The sequence below is a fragment of the Pecten maximus genome, chromosome 18, assembly GCF_902652985.1.
Source record: "Pecten maximus chromosome 18, xPecMax1.1, whole genome shotgun sequence".
In the NCBI taxonomy this organism is placed as follows: domain Eukaryota; kingdom Metazoa; phylum Mollusca; class Bivalvia; order Pectinida; family Pectinidae; genus Pecten; species Pecten maximus.
The window spans coordinates 29,786,364-29,801,556 of record NC_047032.1 but is presented as its reverse complement, the minus strand read 5'-3'; the positions used below and the strand labels follow the sequence as shown (position 1 = coordinate 29,801,556).

Sequence of the window (15,193 nt, the reverse complement as noted above, 5' to 3'; positions counted from 1 at the left end):
CCGTGTAAAAATTTTTAATTATGTAAATCATTATAATATCATTTCAAGAATTGATTTTGTTTACAAAAATAAAGACAATATCCTGTTGATGCAGACCAATGTAAATATTGTCACAACACAGGATTGAGTGACTAGGATTGCATCTTCTAATTAATGCTAAAATTATTGACAATGTTATAGTATAATTGAAACTATTCATTAGAAAAGCATTACTAGTTAATGCTAAAATCATTGACAATGCTAAAGTACAACTGAAACTATTTATTATAAAAACATGTGACCCTCATTATTTATACACTTACAAATACATATTCAACAATTTCACTGATTTAAAAAATTACAACATTTTTATCACATAATGAGCCTTTACCAGTGAATTCACCTCCATTATATTTTTGTAAACACGTCTAATGCAATATACCCTGGACCGTTTATCATTGGCTGTGCACCAGTCAGAAATTGATTGTGACGTCAGAATATGGACAATGACATGATGTCATGAATTGAAAGTGGTGCAACAAAATGGCTGCCTTCGTTCGATTCTGACCTTCTTCACATTTTGACTTCAGAACCTGTCAAAATGTATTTTTCAGTAATGTGATAAAAAATATCTTAAACGCGTCATCAGATTTGTAAAGGCTTGCAAAAAATTTTAGACAAAAATTCTCAGACTTGTATCATAAACTCTCATATAAAATAAAAACTCATTCAAGACCCTATATATATGCATGAGAACATGATGACGCTATTTGACAATAAGTATCATTATTCATTGTAATGTACTCGCAATACAAAGAGGTGCAGCTGCAGAGCAAGACATTTTGTTATTGTAAATACAATGTACAATAATTCCAGGTTTTATGGTGATCTACACAACAGGGACTTGAGAATTAGTTACAGTCTACATGTATTTGGACCTCCCCTTGTGTGCAAAGCACATTTTCAGATGTTTTGTGGGGGCTAGATTAAAATTTGGTAAAAATTACAGCCCCGGGATAATAAACACCGGGGGACACCATAACATGGTATCAGGGTCAGAGGAAACTTAGGCTAACTCATTCCATGATTCTCAGAAGCATCTTGGGGAGCATCTTTTGACAGGAATTACAGGGCACATCATCATCAAAACGATTAAATCATTATGGTTACATTGCAGTCGCCAAAGAAAAAATAATATTTATTTTGCTATTCTCCTTGTTATATTCATAATGAATGACGGAAGGATGAACCATTCCAAATACTTTCTTGCTCAAACTTAGTTCTGTCTAAGGTCGATTACCTGCTTTTGTAACGTTTCTCTCCACTAAGCTGCGCTCATGAAGATGTTTTTTTAAGGAACCTAGCGGAGAGAAGAAAAGCCCTAGTTATGTCATTCGGAAACCCTTCAGGGTTACACCACAAATGATGTATCATGATCTGAGCTACAGAAGGTAACCCTAAGTCATTCGGAAACCCTTCAGGGTTATGCTACAAATGATGTATCATGTTCTGACTGAGCTACAGCAGGTAACCCCAAGTCATTCGGAAACCTTTCAGGGTTATGCTATAAATGATGTATCATGTTCTGACTGAGCTACAGCAGGTAACCCTAAGTCATTCGGAAACCCTTCAGGGTTATGGTACAAATGATGTATCATGTTCGGACTGAGCTACAGCAGGTAACCCAAGTCATTCGGAAACCCTTCAGGGTTATGGTACAAATGATGTATCATGTTCGGACTGAGCTACAGCAGGTAACCCTAAGTCATTCGGAAACCCTTCAGGGTTACCCTACAAATTATGTATCATGTTCTGACCTAGCTACATGCCAATCACAATGTTGATAGAGAATACATTAGATCTACATATGCCTTATTGAAGAATAAAACTTAATATAATCATTATCTAGAATAGTAAAACAGAAGAATAGTAGTTCAAATGCCATAACAACTCTTTGTCAACCAAATTAAAGTGATTACCATATTCAAATTATGTCCTTTAATCAAACGATGAACATCTCTAGAAGCTCCTCATTAGCACATCACTGCACATTTTGGCATCAATTACTTCATTACTTTCCTATCCCAAATAATAGGTCGAGTTCGATGAAGCTGCGCTCTTGGACTCCAGCTCATCCTTTGGTTGTGCTCGCCGACTCCAGCTCATCCTTTGGTTGTGCTCACCAATCCAGAGCATCATTTGATGAAGTTCATACACATTCACACATTAATAGAGTTTTAAATTTGATAATTTTAAAAACGTCCAAAATATTTATTTTTCACTCTAAATGATCACTAAAGAAACTCAAATGGATGTTTAATTAATTTTAGTGTGCAAACTCCACTGGCTTACATCTCTTCTTAAATATAAGTGTTTTAAAACGAAATAATCAATATTACACCACTAGTCTTTCCTAAATATAAAACTAAAGAAATCTGATACTAACTACATTGTATAATAGTATACTACATTGTATAATAGTATACTACATTGTATAATAGTATACTACATTGTATAATAGTATACTACATTGTATAATAGTATCCTACATTGTATAATAGTATACTACATTGTATAATAGTATACTACAGCCTTATCTTTTGTTTAAAACCTGACCAGAGTTATCCCTCTTACATAGCTTCGTGTCTTAAGCAATTGCCCTGTGTTCCAGTAAGACAAATGACAGCATTACAGATTAAAAAGTAGTAAAAGTATAAAAGTATTGGCTAAATGTCTGGTACAAAAATATATCTTTTGTGTTAATCAACAGATATTTTAAAAAATATATAACAATTTGGAAAAGGCTTTTTAAATACCACACTCTAACTTTTTTAAAAAACACTTTATTACACAGAGACGAAGCACAAGAACCCAACCCACCATATAATGTATCAGTATACATGTAAATGGATTGTGACCTGGAAAATTGTGCCATGGCCCTATATGCTTTATAAGTTGAATTAAACTTCTATATGTATTGTCAAATGGAACTGAATTAGAAAACTGTTTAATCAGAAACTATAAAAGTTGATCTGTTTGTACCAATGTGTGCTTCTTTAATACATATTGATATTATTGTTATTTCCCTGTGTTAAATTCACCTTAAACAAATACACAGATCTATATAACTCTTCATATTAAAACTCCATTTTTATACCGTTTAACCTTTTTAACACTATTAAAGAAACTTTAGTGGGCTCTGCCATTCATTCATTATTTGAAGCCAAATATGATCAGTAAGGGCAAAAGGGTTAAGGGTCAAAGCTGGAAACCTAAACATCTCATGTTTGAAATACCTTCACAAACTGGAGATTTGCTATGATTTTACTTAAATTCAATCATTTTGATGTTTAAGTATTTTATGACTAATGTACTGTATATATTTCATTTTTAAAAATCTCCAGTTGGAGACTCAGATTAGGCCTCTGTCCATAACTAGACTTTACCAATGTGTATTTTCAGGATATTTTTTTAATTTTATTTATTGATTTTTTTTTAATTTTTTTTTTCTATTTGCAGTTATTCCCACTTTTAAACATCTAAATCACATTTGCACGATTCGCAAAACCTGGATAAAATGAACACAGATAATATTCGAAGTGATGTTCAGTTCAGTCAGGTTTCTGTGGCATATTTGTCATACCAAACACACAAATATTTAGTAAACTCTCATGCAATTCTCAAATATGTGTGTAAGATCTTCCTCCGTCTGCTGCCGAGGAGCCAGCTTAATCACTCGATGCTAAAACACAAAAAGAGCAATTGATAGTTTTCACACTTAATATCTCTGAACTTGAAAAGTGGGTCAAGGTTATTTTTTCAACAAAGTTAATGGACCTTCATTCAGGCATATTATTGGGAATATTGTAAGCATAAATATTTTAGCAGTTTTCTCATTTTAGGGATTTTCATGCAAGAACAATTGTGCAGTTTTGATATGTTGTTCATCTAGCAGATATTGTGCATTCACCAATTCATCTTTGCATTTTTTAATTTGAATTTAAATGCACTTATAAAAATAAGACCCCTTCATCATATGTGAAGTATCATCAGTTTTACATTAAACAAGAGACCCAGAGGGCCTGTATCGCTCACCTGGTTGGATTTGACCAAATGTCAAAATATGCTCATGTTCGATTTGTTAATAGCTTTATTTGTTGATGTCAAATAATGCTTTATATGGTAATGGGGAAAGGATCTCAACTGTTTCAAAGATAAAACCCAGAAATGAAGTCCAGGCTCTGTAGGGATGTGAAAAGACCCCAGGGATTGTTATAACAACATAATTGTGTTTAAAGAAACTAAGTCCCTTGGGGTGGGGAAAGACCCCTGGGCTTATTTTTACATCAGGATTGTGATTATCTCTTTATGACCAGCAATACTGTCCATGGTTATGGGGTCAGGATATCAACATTTCAGAGATACCACAAAGAAACCATTTGTACAGTTTGGAATCCCAAACCCATAACAATGCTTCCAGACAAATATGAGCGATATCCATTCCTTGGTTTCAGAGAAGAAGCCGCTTATATCAATTTAGCAAAATTGACCCCTTTTGCCTCCGCCCGCCAGGCCCCCAGGGGGTCAGCCCCTCAATTTGTTCAATTTTGAATCCCTACCCCTTAGGGGTGCTACCAGTTAAATGTAATCCAATTGCTTAGTTTTAGAGAAGAAGTTATTTAAATCAATTTAGCCAAATTGACCCCTTTTGGCTCCACCCCTCTGGCCCCTGGGGGTCAGCTGGACCAAATGTACAATTTTGAATGTCAACCCCCTAAAGATGCTACCAGTCCAATTTTGTTTAATTCTGATCAGCGGTTATGAAGAAGAAGTCAATTTTTGACAGATACACGGACGGACGTCGGAGGCCGACACCACTGTATGACATAAGCTCACCTTGGTCCATCAGACCAGGTGAGCTAAAAATAGTCAGCTGTCATCAATAAGCCCTTCTCAAACTTTATTTTAATTTTTAGTTTATTTTATGTAAAATTGTTACTGTTAAAACTCAATTTTTACTTTTAGCTAAGCAGGGCCTTTGAACAATCCGAGTTTGAGGTAACAAACTTTGACTGTACTAAACTTTCATACTAGGGGAGGGTGGGGGGATGTAATTTGAGGATAATTACGATATGTTCTGTAATACTGTCAGTCTAGTTAGAGGATTAGTGTTTACCTGGGGTAAAGTCCCCTTGACAAGTGCTGGGATGTCGATAATTACGATATGTTCTGTAATACTGTACGTCAGTCTAGTTAGAGGATTAGTGTTTACCTGGGGTAAAGTCCCCTTGACAAGTGCTGGGATGTCGATAATTACGATATGTTCTGTAATACTGTCAGTCTAGTTAGAGGATTAGTGTTTACCTGGGGTAAAGTCCCCTTGACAAGTGCTGGGATGTCCTCTTTGCTGTATCCAAGAGCTATAAGACCATCAGGGACTTCGATTTCTTGCATGATTTCGCGAAGTCTGTCGCCAATGACCTTGCCAGCATCTGCCTTCTTCTTATTCGTAATATCAACACCTATAAACATTTTCCTTCAATTTACAAAGGTTACAGAAATACATTTCTGTTTTAAAAGAATCATAGATATTTCAAATAATTTTAAAACTTGGTTTCTTCAATCTACAAAAATTACAGCATAACATTTCTGAACTAAATGGATCATAGAAAATTCAATTAATTTTTATAACCGGAAACATTTAACATAAAAAACTGCCTGTGATTGTATTAGAATTCACAAATCATATTCCTAGGTTTACAACTACTCATTATGTAAGGTTAAAGGTTACCAACCTAGGAATTCTGCAGCCTCCAGGTGGCGCTCTGGACATGCGGGTGCCATGAACTCAAATACAGCTGGGGCAGACACTATGACCGACAGACCGTGGGGCTGTATGTAGAGGAATTAAACAACAAAATTTATTACATTTTTAACAATGAAAAATAGGGGGTCAGTCAGGGCCAACATGTGCATACATCAACCTGTCATCCCATGTTGATAATGTTAACAAAGTTAGAATGAATTCACTAGAAATCAAACAAATGATAGTCAAAATTGTCATTCCTTATATAAACTATAGTATACCCCCTTCCCATGGGGCAAACGTGAAACCCCAGGGTCATGAAATTCACAATTTTGGTAAAGCACCTTAGACCCTTTGATATATGGAGAGTATTTTATTCTACCTTATTTTGGTCTTGAGAAGAAGTTTTGAAATTTCAGTTAATTTGACCCTTTTTGGCCCGGCCCATAACCCCTGGGGTCAGTGAGTGCAAATATGCATATCATCAAGCTGTCATCCAGGGGGAAATGTGACACCCCAGGGTCATAAAATTCAAAATAAGAAAAGGACCTTAAGACCTTTCTATCTATGAAGAGTATTTGATTCTATCATATCTGGGAGTTGAGAGGAAGATTTTTGAAATTTTAGTCAATTTGACCCTTTTTGGCCCCGCATCTCAGGCAGTTGGGACCATATTTATTCACAATTTTTGTTGACCGATGGCCATGGAAGCTTCTTGCCAGCGGTTTTGGAGAAGAAGTAAAAAATGTAAATTGTTTACAGACAACGACAGATGATGACAGAGAAAAGATGGTTAGCATAGGTCACTTGAGATCACTTGTGATCAAAAAAGTGATATTTTCCACTAGAAAAAATTTCACTTTCTTATGATTTGACAAATCAAAACACTGCTTACAAAGACAATGGGGGAAATTAAAAAGCTGCCAAGTATATTTTTCTTTAAAAATGAACAAAACAGAATATCTAACTGTATTTTCAGTAATACCAAGCATATTTCACTTGTGTGGCTAATATTTTGATATAAAAAATATCAAAATATTAGCCCCACTTGTGAAATATAATTGGTATTACTAAAGATACTGTTAGATATCCTCCATATACTAACAGAGATATTCATCACATCCCTGATGTTTTGCAAAGTTGGATCCAATTAAGAATTTAGTCTTTTCAGTGACTTAATTTTAGTCATTTCTCGGAACTTAATATATAATCATTTCAGAGGGGAGTCTCTAGTTAAGAATTTAGTCTTTTCAGTGAACAAAGTTTTGGTCGTTTCAGGGGAATCTAATCATCCAAGTTAAACTCTTCTGGGGAACCAACTGATTCCATTCAGGAGGACTGATTCAGTCAATTAATACAGAGGTCCAAATGAATCACTTTCAAGTCCCAATCATTTCTGGTGCCAAATTAGTGACTTCAGGGACCCAATCAAGTCTTTTAAGAAACCCAAATTAGTCATTTTTTTAGGGACCTGAATAGGTTGCTTCAGCTGGACTAATTAGTCATTTTAATCCGTAAGTCAAATACAATCTGACCAATATCTAATATATGAGGTAAAATTAAATTAAATCTTAATATTTTTACTTACGACTAGTGCAATATCCTTGTCGTATCCTGCGGAGACAAAATCCTTGACCAGTCCAGAAATTGGATAGGACATGCCATGGCTGAAAAATAAACATGTTTATTTGAAACTCATACGTGTTCACGTCGGCAGTTAAGTATAATATGAAGTTGCATCACCACGAATGACATTAATAATGGTTTTAATTTGTACAATGTAACATGAGACTAAATTATGCGATAATTCAAAATAAAAATACTTAATATTTTCCAGGTGTCATAGAATTTCATGCATTAAAACCTGTAATTCATAATCAAACATGACATGAAACATCAGTCGAAAAAAACTATCAAACATGACATGAAACATCAGTCGAAAAAAACTATCAAACATGACATGAAACATCAGTCGAAAAAACTATCAGTTGGGTGATTATCTCCCTTTGATTGATATGGAAAATATTTTGCACTGTTGATTATTTTATTATTTCTAAATTTCATAAATCTAACAAGTGGGAAAAGTGATGCTTTCAATTTATTTCAATCATTTGTACAACATGTAGAAGAGTTAGAGGGATAGGCAGATATGGAATGTGCTATACAGGGATATCAAATATGGAATGTGCTATACAGGGATATCAGATATGGAATGTGCTATACAGGGATATCAAATATGGAATGTGCTATACAGGGATATCAGATATGGAATGTGCTATACCGGGATATCAGATATGGAATGTGCTATACAGGGATATCAAATATGGAATGTGCTATACAGGGATATCAGATATGCAGAGGTGGAGATAAGGCATAAGATGGCGTTGTGTGCAAAATGACCCATATTATGATATATATGTATCCCCTAAATGTAAAGTTAATTGAATTAATAATTAGTACAACATTTTTATTTGTGAAAAGCACCAGAATTTTCTAGATTTTAAAGGCAATGAAATTTTAATAAAGATGTACTGAAATATTTCAAATAGATTTATCGACTTCAGTTCAAATTATTGAACGTGCAAGTTCTATCTTTAGTGACCCATCTATTGTTATTTTCATTTGTTATCTGGTTATACAAAACAAAAATCATCCAAATTCAAAAGTATATTTGAAAGCTTTCAGTACCTTAACTTTCAAGAATATTGAATTAAAATTTAAAACTATTGAAATGTAAATGAAAATATTTCAATCTTGTATTTGAAAGGTATCAATTCACTATTCCTACCAGAGGTGACACCCTGCGTTACCGAAGCCAATACCAGCATACGTGCTCGCTAAATGCATCGTGCTACGGGCCTCCATATCATCGGGGTTGTCTGTAGATCTAAATAAACACACACAGCAAAAACACACACAATATTACAAGCTTTAAATACACGAAAATAGGGAATCTGCCTAGATGTTTCACAGGCTCATGAAGCTCTATGCAATGGTCCAATACTATAAGCTCTAAAAATAGAAGCCAATACTATAAGCTCTAAAAACAGAAACGGGAATCCCCATCAATATTTCACAGGCTAATGAATCTCCATGTAAAAATCCAATATCATAAGCTCTAAAAATAGAAACAGGGAATCCTCATCAATATTTCACAGGCTAATGAATTTCCATGCAAAAGTCCAATATCATAAGCTCTAAAAATAGAAATGGGAATATCCCTTGATATTTCAAAAAGCCATGAAGCTCCATGCAATATTCAATACTATAAGCTCTAAAAATAGAAACAGGGAATCCTCCTTGATATTTCACAGGTGTGTGATGCTCCATGCAATGTAAAATATTACATATATATGCTCTAACAAGAGGCCAATGGGCTTTACTGGTCATCTGAGTTCTGATACTGAAAAATAATTTTTACTTTTTAACTAAGATTTATCATACATATATATTTATCATATAAAAAAGAAGGCCAAGGTAATTCATTTGAATAAAACTTTGTAGTCTTTCATCCCAGTGTGCTACTGACCCAATATCCTGATCCTAGTTGTAAACTTTAATGGGCAATAATTATTAGCGTCAGATTGGTCCCAATGAGGAAATTGTTCAAGATCTTACTGATACAAGAGGCCCAATGGGCCTGTATCGCTCACCTGGATCTACAGCAAATTTGCAGTTGATTGAGGGCATTTCTACAAATACTATGCTGATGACAAATTTATTCAAATATCAGAGTAAGCTAGGTTTATTCATGTCAATAAATTTTCTAGTCCTTCATTCCAACATACTATTGGCCTAATATCGGGTCTTTGTGACACTTGGCTATCGCAAGATTTAAAAATATTTCACCTTGAATGTAGGTCAATGTCATTCATTTGAACAAATTTGGTAACCCTTCACCCCTGCATGCTACAGGCTCAATATCAAGTCCCTGAGCCTCTTGGTTATTGAGAAGAAGTCGTTTGAAGATTATAGCCTATTTGACCCATGTGACCTTTAATTAAGGTCAAGGTCATTTATTTGAACAAACTTGGTAGCCCCTCACCCCAGCATGTTACAGGCTCAATATCAAGTCCCTGAGCCTCTTGGTTATTGAGAAGATGTTGTTTGAAGGTTACAGCCAATTTGACCCATGTGACCTTGAATGAAGGTCAAGGACATTTATTTGAACAAACTTCGTAGCCCTTCACCCCAGCATGCTACAGGCCCAATATCAACTCCCTGTGTCTCTTGGTTATTGAGAAGAAGTCATGTGAAGATTATAGCCTATTTGACCCATGTGACCTTGAATGAAACTCAAGGTCATTTATTTGAACAAACTTGGTAGCCCTTCAACCCAGCATGCTACAGACTCAATATCAAGTCCCTGGGCCTCTTGGTTATTGAGAAGAAGTTGTTTGAAGCTTATTTCCTATTTGACCCATGTGACCTTGAATGAAGGTCAAGGTCATTTATTTGAACAAACTTGGTAGCCCTTCACCCCAGCATGCTACAGGCCCAATATCAAGTCCCTGGGCCTCTTGGTTATTGAGAAGAAGTTGTTTAAATGAAAAAGTTGACAACGGATGGACGATGGACGCCGCACACGGCATAAGCTCACTTGCCCTTTGGGCAGGTGAGCTAAAAAGGGACACCCCCCCCCCCCCCTGGTTGATTCTACATGGGCATGAATCTCCATGTAGTCTGCTACAAAGATTAATTTTTTAAAATATTACCCCTAAAATCTAAAATAGATATAGGGAATTCCTTTGATGTTTCTGCTCTGAAACTACATACCACAAACTTATTTTTTTCATAGCTATGACATACGGTACATGACTACATGTACATGTATCCATGGAAATCAAATAAGTCGTAGACATGTTCGGGAAAATTGAGAGGGTGAATTAACTTATAATATTGCATTGTTTGTTTCTCCTTAGTTGATCTTACACCTTTTGACAAAATTTGGAAAAAAATTATCAAAGACCTGCATGATCAGAGGACATATGTACCAAAACCTGTGTATAGTGATCATATTACCACGGCAAATTTTTCGACCAAAAACATTTTACATGTTCATCTACATATGTTTCTTAATATCCCTGTGTCATTCAATGGTAATTGATTTAGGACTAGTATGGACAAGATGTGTCCAAATAAAGGCACTTCTTTTGGTTACCATGACAACCAATATTTTTGAAAATAGCACCATCCTTAAACCCTTGTATACTTGTTTTTCAGCTTAAATAGATGATATCTTAATTTTGACCAATCAGAAGTCTCCATTATGTTTCCTTGGTAACAGTTCTGGAAACATCTGACATGTCAAACTAGAACTGTTGTCCAGAGGGCCAACTCATAAGCCCCGCCCCTCCACCACCCCTCTGGTGAAGATTTTCCAACAAAAACCTGTTTTTAGTGAATGGGTTACCACGACAACCTAATTTTTTGGGGAAAAAACCTGCATGCATATGTACACATTATGACTCCCTAACATTCCTATGTATTTCAAATGAAATCAGTTGATAGCTATATAGGAGTTGTGCGAGTTGTCTTGATCAAGTTTTCCACAAGAATATTGGTATCAAAAACCTGGTTACCATGGAAACCAAAAATTCTGTAGGGAAATATAATGCATGCACATTTAAACATGGTCCCATCACTCCTGTGTGTGTGTGTGTGTGGGGGGGGTATATAACTATAGGCATTAACAAATTACATCACTTGACCAAGTTTGAATAAAATTGATCAAAGGACGGATGAGTTATGGACTTTTGTATAGTGACCTGGTTACCATGGCAACTAAAATTTCTTTAACACCTATGTTTACTAACAATGACCTTGAAAATGCAATGCCAAGAAAGCACATCTAATGAAAGCACTTGATATATTATTGCCTCCATTGGTGAGCACTATGGTCTGATGTTGAGGGATGACAGTGCTGCATGAGCCACAGGGAACAATTCAATCTCATCACACTTACATTTTCTTAACTAATTTCTGTATTCAACTGAATATTTCACCGACCAGAGTACCTGTTAGTGTCCACGGGCACTATAAAATTTGACGCAAGATTGAAAGTGACCTCTCTGTTACAGTTATTCTGGATACAAACAACCAAGATGGCTGACTATGACAGGCCCTCTGATGATGAAATATTCAGCTAAATATTTCAGATAGCAAAGTAGTGATCAGATGAATGGGCCCATATATAGTACCCATGTTTAGTTTGATGGGTGTAATGGCACTGAACTTACGGACCTGATTTTATATTTAATGTAATTACTTGTTTTATGGATTGATAAAGCCATCCTAAATAAGAGCGTTCAGTATACCGCAGTACTGTGTGAACCTAAATAAGAGCGTTCAGTATACCGCAGTACTGTGTGAACCTAAATAAGAGCGTTCAGTATACCGCAGTACTGTGTGAACCTAAATAAGAGTGTTCAGTATACCGCAGTACTGTGTGAACCTAAATAAGAGCGTGTGAACCTAAATAAGAGTGTTCAGTATACCGCAGCACTGTGTGAACCTAAATAAGAGTGTTCAGTATACCGCAGCACTGTGTGAACCTAAATAAGAGTGTTCAGTATACCGCAGTACTGTGTGAACCTAAATATGAGTGTTCAGTATACCGCAGTACTGTGTGAACCTAAATAAGAGCGTTCAGTATACCGAAGTACTGTGTGAACCTAAATAAGAGCGTTCAGTATATCGCAGTACTGTGTGAACCTAAATAAGAGCGTTCAGTATACCGCAGTACTGTGTGAACCTAAATAACAGCGTTCAGTATACCGCAGTACTGTGTGAACCTAAATAAGAGTGTTCAGTATACCGCAGCACTGTGTGAACCTAAATAAGAGTGTTCAGTATACCGCAGTACTGTGTGAACCTAAATAAGAGCGTTCAGTATACCGCAGTACTGTGTGAACCTAAATAAGACCGTTCAGTATACCGCAGCACTGTGTGAACCTAAATAAGACCGTTCAGTATACCGCAGCACTGTGTGAACCTAAATAAGACCATTCAGTATACCGAAGTACTGTGTGAACCTAAATAAGAGCGTTCAGTATACCGCAGCACTGTGTGAACCTAAATAAGAGCGTTCAGTATACCGAAGTACTGTGTGAACCTAAATAAGAGCGTTCAGTATACCGAAGTACTGTGTGAACCTAAATAAGACCGTTCAGTATACCGCACACTGTGTGAACCTAAATAAGACCGTTCAGTATACCGAAGTACTGTGTGAACCTAAATAAGACCGTGTGAACCTAAATAAGAGCGTTCAGTATACCGCAGCACTGTGTGAACCTAAATAAGAGTGTTCAGTATACCGCAGTACTGTGTGAACCTAAATAAGAGTGTTCAGTATACCGCAGTACTGTGTGAACCTAAATAAGAGTGTTCAGTATACCGAAGCACTGTGTGAACCTAAATAAGAGTGTTCAGTATACCGCAGCACTGTGTGAACCTAAATAAGAGTGTTCAGTATACCGAAGCACTGTGTGAACCTAAATAAGAGCGTTCAGTATACCGCAGCACTGTGTGAACCTAAATAAGAGCGTTCAGTATACCGAACTACTGTGTGAACCTAAATAAGAGCGTTCAGTATACCGCAGCACTGTGTGAACCTAAATAATCGCGTTCAGTATACTGCAGCACTGTGTGAACCTAAATAAGAGCGTTCAGTATACCGAAGTACTGTGTGAACCTAAATAAGAGCGTTCAGTATACCGAAGTACTGTGTGAACCTAAATAAGAGCGTGTGAACCTAAATAAGAGCGTTCAGTATACCGCAGCACTGTGTGAACCTAAATAAGAGCGTTCAGTATACCGTAGCACTGTGTGAACCTAAATAAGAGCGTTCAGTATACCGCAGCACTGTGTGAACCTAAATAAGAGCGTTCAGTATACCGAAGTACTGTGTGAACCTAAATAAGAGCGTTCAGTATACCGAAGTACTGTGTGAACCTAAATAAGAGCGTGTGAACCTAAATAAGAGCGTTTAGTATACCGAAGTACTGTGTGAACCTAAATAAGAGCTTGTGAACCTAAATAAGAGCGTTCAGTATACCGCAGCACTGTGTGAACCTAAATAAGAGCGTTCAGTATACCGCAGCACTGTGTGAACCTAAATAAGAGAGTTCAGTATACCGCAGTACTGTGTGAAATATAAGTTTATTTTGTTTAATGGAACCTGAGCTATTATGTAGAAACTTAATGGAACTTTAGTTATTAAGCAAAAACTTAATGGAACTTTAGTTATTAAGCAGAAAATTAATATAATAATGAAACTTGAGTTATTAAGCAGAAACTTTAAGGAAATTGAGTTAATAAGCAAAAATTTAAATGAGCTTGAGTTATTAAGCAAAAATTTATGGAACTTGAGTCATTATAAAGGGGCATAATATTTCTTCATTCGGACATCAGAAACGTGCAAAATTTCTGTTGATAAAATCTATGCCAGAATGAGGATTATATGAGTACCGGGTATTTGTGCCTACCAGTAATAAAAGTAATGCCAAAATGTACAGAACAATGACATTTCATACACAAATACCATCTGCCTTTGAGGTAATTAGTGGTACTTCGGGTCGAATCAAGATTTTTTATGATTTGATACGTGAAGCACTTTGGTTTCCCTTAAGAGTGAAACCTGGACTTTGGATCGACCCAAATAATAAAAACACTTGATCAGAACCACCTCATTATCATTCTATCTGTTAAAGAATAAAAGAGCGGAAATGAAATTATGATTGAAAGAATGCAACAGTAATACTATATACATGCCCCAGACCATTTAATGAGGAATATTAAAGCTGATATTTTTATCTCTGAATCAAACTGATGCATTAATAACAAGAACAGATACAATTGGTTTTGAAATGCTGATTCAGGGCCCTGTAACAGAAAGTGTTAGTACCAGTATTTTGTTTTCTTTGAAATGCTGATTCAGGGCCCTGTAACAGAAAGTGTTAGAACCAGTATTTTGTTTTCTGTGAAATGCTGATTCAGGGCCCTGTAACAGAAAGTGTTAGAACTAGTATTTCGTTTTGTTTGTTTTGAAATGCTGATTCAGGGCCCTGTAACAGAAAGTGTTAGAACTAGTATTTCGTTTTGTTTGTTTTGAAATGCTGATTCAGGGCCCTGTAACAGAAAGTGTTAGAACTAGTATTTCGTTTTGTTTGTTTTGAAATGTTGATTCAGGGCCCTGTAACAGAAAGTGTTAGAACCAGTATTTTGTTTTGTTTGTTTGAAATGCTGATTCAGGGCCCTGTAACAGAAAGTGTTAGTACCAGTATTTTGTTTTCTGTGAAATGCTGATTCAGGGCCCTGTAACAGAAAGTGTTAGAACCAGTATTTTGTTTTCTTTGAAATGCTGATTCAGGGCCCTGTAACAGAAAGTGTTAGAACCAGTATTTTGTT

At 35.9% G+C, this 15,193-nt stretch overlaps 1 protein-coding gene and 1 long non-coding RNA gene across 3 annotated transcripts in view; both read right to left on the bottom strand.

Moving 5' to 3' along the window:
* The window catches only part of LOC117316220 (hydroxyacid-oxoacid transhydrogenase, mitochondrial-like), a 32,351-nt gene continuing 17,158 nt past the window's right edge, over positions 1–15,193 (bottom strand). Inside the window, exons 10-14 of one of the 2 annotated variants that reach the window (XM_033870760.1) lie at positions 8,574–8,672; positions 7,374–7,452; positions 5,775–5,871; positions 5,344–5,501; positions 1–3,721 (exon numbers count right to left, since the gene is read on the bottom strand). In XM_033870760.1, coding sequence (XP_033726651.1) covers positions 3,638–3,721; positions 5,344–5,501; positions 5,775–5,871; positions 7,374–7,452; positions 8,574–8,672 — 517 coding nt within the window. In that variant the 3' untranslated portion in view covers positions 1–3,637. The remainder of the gene's footprint in view (positions 3,722–5,343; positions 5,502–5,774; positions 5,872–7,373; positions 7,453–8,573; positions 8,673–15,193) is intronic. The other variant, XM_033870759.1, reaches the window with a different exon arrangement.
* On the bottom strand, positions 11,468–14,405 carry LOC117316221. Its single transcript, XR_004529846.1, has 4 exons — positions 13,819–14,405; positions 13,039–13,738; positions 12,260–12,699; positions 11,468–12,199 (listed from the first exon to the last, which is right to left on the bottom strand). It is a non-coding gene; the product is annotated as an uncharacterized LOC117316221 (long non-coding RNA).